Genomic DNA, 6,480 nt, shown 5'->3' on the forward strand with positions numbered 1-6,480 from the left:
AGGTAGACATTTAATCGATCGCAAATGTCATCAACACTTACTTTCCAATTCCATTTGCAACACATCTCAGGCCCAATAAAGCCCATATATTCTTGAAATCACACTAATCTACGAACGAAATAAGGTTTCTACTTGAGACTTTTGACGTCATGTTTACACCTATGCTAGGCGAGTGTCCAGGGTCGTCACAAAAATTTATTTATTTGGGACCTTCAGAGAGAGAGAGAGAGAGAGAGAGAGAGAGAGAGAGAAAATGAAATATATTCACATAACTTAGTACACATAACTTAGTACAAATTGGGAGCCACCGTGGTGCAATGGTTAGCATGCCCGCCTTGCATACACAATGTCGTGGGTTCGATTCCTGCTTCGACCGAACACCAAAAAGTTTTTCAGCGGTGGATTATCCCACATCAGTAATGCTGGTTACATTTCTGAGGGTTTCAAACTTTCTCTAAGTGGTTTCACTGCATGTGGAACGCCGTTCGGACTCGGCTATAAAAAGGAGGTCCCTTGTCATTGAGCTTAACATCGAATCGGGCAGCACTCAGTGATAAGAGAGAAGTTCACCAATGCGGTATCACAATGGACTGAATAGTCTACGTGAGCCTGATACATCAGGCTGCCACCTAACCTAACCTAGTAAACAGACAGTTAATTTAATTATGTGCAAGTTCCTCTGCCGTCAACCGCTTCGCTCGTTGCGGAGTGGATAGTATAGAAGATAGGATACTAGGACTAATTAAGACCGTGGTAGTTACACTTTCCTGCCGTTTAACTCCACTACCGGGAGCTTAACTCCCCTCAATACCCAATGGGAGCTTAACTCCTCTAAAAACACTACAGGGAGCTCAACTCCACTACATAACCCACTGAAGAATAGCTACCCCCAATACCAGGTTAGGTTAGGTTAACCTAACCTAACCTATCCTACCCCCAATACCTTAATGGGAACTCAACTCCGTTAAATATACTTGTGGGAGCTTACTATCTATATCACTCTCGGAGAGATGAACTTCTCTCAATACTCTACTTGGAGCTTAACTCCTCTAGAAACACTACTGGGAGCTGAACTCCTCCATACCACACAGGGGAAGCTTAACTCCTCTCAATGCCCTACTGGGAGTTTAAATCTAATACGCTACTGAGAGTTTAACGTCTCTATACCCTACTGGGACCTTAACTCCGTTAAATACACTTTTGGGAGCTTAACAGGTTGGCTGATAAGTTCCCGGTCTATCAAAGAAAAACCCGTTTTTTTGTCAAAATTCGTTTTTATTATTCAACATAGTTCCCTTCAAGAGCGATACAACGATTAAACGACCTTCCCAATTTTTAATACCATTTTGGTAGTAGTCCTTCGGTTTTGCCTCAAAATAGGCCTCAGTTTCGGCGATCACCTCTTCATTGCAGCCAAATTTTTTCCCTGTGAGCATCCTTTTGAGGTCTGAGAACAAGAAAAAGTCGCTGGAGGCCTGATGTTGAGAATACAGTGGGTGGGCAAGCAATTCGAAGCCCAATTCATGAATTTTTGCCATCGTTCTCAATGACTTGTGGCACGGTGCGTTGTCTTGGTGGAACAACACTCTTTTCTTCTTCATATGGGGCCGTTTTGCCGCGATTTCGACCTTCAAACGCTCCAACAACGCCATATAATAGTCACTGTTGATGGTTTTTCCCTTCTCAAGATAATCGATAAAAATTATTCCATGCACATCCCAAAAAACATAGGCCATTACTTTGCCAGCGAACTTTTGAGTTTTTCTTCGGAGACGGTTCACCGGTCGCTGTCCACTCAGCCGACTGTCGATTGGACTCAGGAGTGTAGTGATGGAGCCATGTTTCATCCATTGTCACATATCGACGGAAAAACTCGGGTGTATTACAAGTTAACAGCTGCAAACACCACTCAGAATCATCAACACGTTGTTGTTTTTGGTAAATGTGAGCTCGCGCCGCACCCATTTTGCACAGAGCTTCCGTATATCCAAATATTGATGAATGATATGACCAACACGTTCCTTTGATATCTTTAAGGCCTCTGCTATCTCGATCAACTTCATTTTACGGTCATTCAAAATCATTTTGTGAATTTTTTTGATGTTTTCGTCGGTAACCACCTCTTTTGGTCGTCCACTGCGTTCACCCTCCTCCGTGCTCATTTCATCACGCTTGAATTTTGCGTACCAATCAATTATTGTTGATTTCCCTGGGGCAGAGTCCGGAAACTCATTATCAAGCCAAGTTTTTGCTTCCACCGTATTCTTTTCTCTTCAAAAAACAGTATTTTATCAAAACACGTAATTCCTTTTTTTCCATTTTTTTCACAATAACAAAAGTTGCTTCACAAAAGACGCTCTATCTCAAAAACTAATTGACTTACAGACATCAAATTTTGACACGAATCATTTGAAGGTTGGTACTATATAAAAATAATATGCATTTAATACTAGCGACGCCATCTATGTGTCAGACTGGGGACTTATCAGCCAACCGTTATATCACTCACGGCGAGCTTAACTTCTCTCAATACTCTACTGCTTAACTTCTCTAAAAACACAACTGGGAGCTCATCTCCTCTATATAACATGGCGGGAACTTAACTCCTCTCAATACCCTACTGGGAGCTTAAATCTAAATTTGCCACGGGAAACGTCACTCCTTGCAATACCCTGCTGGGATTTTAACTCCCATAAATATACTATTGAGAGATTAATGTCTCTATATCGCCCTACCCTCCTGGTAGCTTAACTCTATATCACCCACGGGGAACTTAACTCCTCGCAATACCCTGGAAGCTTAATTTCTCTATATCACCACGGGGAGCTTAACTCTCAATATCCCATTAAGAGCTCATCTCATCTATATAACACGGGGGAGCTTGACTCCTCTCAATACCCTACTGTGAGTTTAAATCTACATCTGCCACGGGGAACTTAATACCCTGCTGGGACCTTAACCCTAGTAAATACACTTTTGGAAGCCTAATTTCTCTATATCATACACGGGGAGCTTAACTTCTCATAATACTCTACTGAGAGCTGAACTCCTCTAAACACATTACGGGGAGCTCAATTCCTCCATATCACACAGGGGGAGCTTAACTCCTCTCAATAGCCAAATGGTACCTTAACTCCTCTCCGTGCAGTATTGGAAGCTATTGGAAGCTTAACTCCTCTAAAAACACTACTTTGAGGTGAACTCTCTATATCACCCAGTGAGAGCTTAATTTCTCTCAATACCCTACTGGGAGCTTAACTTTATATCTTCCACGGGTATCTTAACTTCTTTCAGTACCCTATTGGGGTGCTTAACTCCTCTCCATATCCTCTAAAAATGCTATTGGGAGCTCAACTCCGCTAAATACACTACTGGGAACTTAACTCCTCTATATCAGGCACGGGGACCGTTACTCCTCTCAATATCCTAAGGGAAGTTTAACTCCTCTAAAAACAATACTGGGAGCTCTTCTCCTCTATATCATCCAAGGGGTGCTTTACTCCTCTAAATCAGCCATTGGAAGCTTAACCCAGATATGCCGACCGTACTACATGTAGTACACCTGTTATGTTCAGGTTTCTGCGTTTACAGTGCTTTACATTTTCTAATCTACTTGTTGGTGTGCTACAGAATATAACAGCCGACGGGCTGTTATATTCTGTATCGACGGTGCTTCACTTTTGGTGGCCAATCGAAGTATACATTTTCAGCTGATCTCTTTGGGAAGTAGTCCCGAACATTTTGTTTGTTCAGAAACTGCTCACTTTGCCATGATTTCTAGTCTTGTGTCGTTCCGGACCGAACTAGTACATTGAACGATTCACTAATAGGAACGAACGGTACTAGTTCCATTTCTTTCACTCTCATAGTACCACGGCTCCTTTTTTTCCTTTAGTACATATTTTCTATTTCTTTCCATCCCCTAAGTCTGTCAGTTGTTTGTGTTCAATTGACAGATGTGTTTCTTTTCTTTAAGAACTGTCATTTACTCTACAACACAAATCTGATGAAATTTGCACAATTTTTCTGAAGAAAATAAAAATATCTTGTTTTGTACAATACATAGTGTAAAATAAAACCTCATACACATTACACTTTCAAAATCAACTTTAACAGATTTCAACTGTCATTTGCCTCATAAAAAAAGGGATTTCAAATCCACTTTCAGTATATTTTGAGCCTAATGTGAATCAGCTATAACAAGGGTAAGTTAGTATGAATGCAATAAAATGTCTGTAAGTGAAATTTATAATTTAAGCATTTATTAATTTCTCTAGAAACCAATCAATGTCAGACAAAAGGAAAACTAGTCCTATTTGGACACATTTTGTAGAAATAGGCAAAGATAGGGCGCAATGCAAGTACTGCAAAAATAGTCTTAGCACTGTGTCTGAATCAATTGGTAACCTTAGTCGGCATATGAAGCGGAAGCGGAAAGACAAATGCCATCCTTGGTCCAGGTTTTGGAGAGCTGCGATGATGAAGTACAATGTGCAATCTCAACCACTACGCCTCATACAACAGAAAACGCAACTGGAGGGGCTACAAATTGTTCAAGCCCAAAGGCAAATAGAAAAACACAACCAAACATTACTCAGTTCCTTCAGAGGCCACCACCAACTCGTAAGGTAGAAAAAATCGACTTGCAAATTTTGAAAATGATCGTAAAAGGCCACCATTCCTTCAGAATTGTGGAGGAACCAGAATTTAAAGCCTTACTGGAACTAGTTTCACGCTGTCCAAATTATAGATTGCCATCTCGTAAGAAAATCTCAAATGCTTTGCTGTTAAGTAGTTACAATGATGTTTTGGAGGAAGTAAAAACCAAAATTCAAACAGCTTCTGCCGTAAGCCTCACTACCGATGGATGGACATCCAGGTGTCATTGTAGCTACATAGCTGTCACTGCCCATTATATCGATGGAAATACAGAGATGCAATCACATTTGTTAGCTTGCGTAGAATACAACGAAAAACACACTGCTGAGAATCTCGCTGCATTTATGAAGAATGTTTGCATTGAGTTTGGTATTGCCAATAAGGTATCTGCAGTCGTAACTGACAATGCATCAAACGTGGTAGCCGCAATTCGAGTTGGAAATTGGCGATGGATCGGATGCTTCGCCCACACTCTTAATTTAGTGGTTCAGAACTCGTTGGCTCCAATAGAAAACACCTTAAAAAAAGTAAGAAAAATGATCACATTCTTTCATAAAAGTTTCAGTGCACTAAATAAATTGTGAGAAAATCAAAGACAATTTATTCAAGTACCTCTTAAATTGAAACAAGACGTAGAAACCAGATGGAATTCGACATATGAAATGCTCCAACGAATATTTACCTTGAAAGATGCAGTAATAACTACGTTATCATTGATAAGACCAGATCTTTTGTTTCCACTGGAGGAATGGGATGTTATAGAAGAAATTTTACCAATATTAAAACCTTTCTACCAAATGACAATGGACATTTCGGCAGATAAGAACGTCATCCTGTCGAAGGTTTTAGTATTATGTAACATTTTGGATCAGACGATTGCCAAAAGTTCTTCTAAAACGCCCGAAATATCTACAATGATAACAAGTATTCAAAAAGATTTAGACACAAGATTAGGTGATTATGAGAGGAACTACCTCTATGCAGAAAGCGCCTTACTTGATCCCCGTTTTAAACGGAGAGCACTTAAAAGTGACGTCAACTACGACTGGGCTGTAAAACAATTAAGAGAAAAAATATGCCGGATAAAATTACCAGAATGTGATATAAATAACAACAGCGTCAATTCAGATGAGTCGCCCCAGCAAAGCGATTCAAATGAGCCGGAGTACTGGAAGCTCTTTGACGAAAAATACAAAAATTGTGCAAAAACTGAAAACAATACAGTAGAGACCATAAAAGAATTGGATAAATACTTAAAAGAAGACTGCGTCGGACGGAAGATGGACCCATTAAAGTGGTGGGGTCAAATGAGAAATGTCTTGCCAAGATTATATATACACGCCCTAAAAAGACTATGTATTACGGCGTCGTCTGTGCCATGCGAAAGAATCTTTTCAGCAACTGGTAGGATAATAAGCGATAGAAGAACGCTTCTAAAACCATCCAAAGTTGAAAAAGTTATATTTCTCCATAACAATATGTGATGAAATGTATTTAAACTATCTAGTCCATAAATTTAAAGACCTAAATACCTTTTTAAAAGGTTGCAATATAATCTGAGATTATCTTTACTATTAATTAAAGTTTAAGGACAAAAATGAATTTTTTATTTAATTTTAATAAAATTATAATTTACAAGTACTATTATACTGTAATATAAAGATATATCTAAAGTAAAAATGAATTCATAAAATCTTTTTTATATGATTACATTTAAAAAAACAATTTAAGATGGAATAAATTGGCTTTTTAATGCACCATTGAAGATTTTTTTTATATTTGAGTCTATATATCTTATCCAAATCCAATAAAATAATTCCG

The 6,480-nt window shown here is 39.0% G+C and overlaps 1 protein-coding gene across 1 annotated transcript; it reads left to right on the top strand.

The window, feature by feature from the left end:
• Positions 1-5,321: 5,321 nt before the first annotated feature.
• On the top strand, positions 5,322-6,143 carry LOC142235974 (zinc finger BED domain-containing protein 4-like). The gene has a single exon (XM_075307225.1). It carries the CDS (start codon positions 5,322-5,324, stop codon positions 6,141-6,143), a length of 822 nt encoding a protein of 273 aa, XP_075163340.1.
• Positions 6,144-6,480: the final 337 nt, after the last annotated feature.

Source organism: Haematobia irritans, chromosome 4 (assembly GCF_050003625.1).
Source record: "Haematobia irritans isolate KBUSLIRL chromosome 4, ASM5000362v1, whole genome shotgun sequence".
NCBI classification, from domain to species: domain Eukaryota; kingdom Metazoa; phylum Arthropoda; class Insecta; order Diptera; family Muscidae; genus Haematobia; species Haematobia irritans.

Coding starts and splice junctions, on each gene's coding strand:
- LOC142235974 (XM_075307225.1), top strand. CDS start 5,322: ATGCTCCAACGAATATTTACCTTGAAAGATGCAGTAATAACTACGTTA.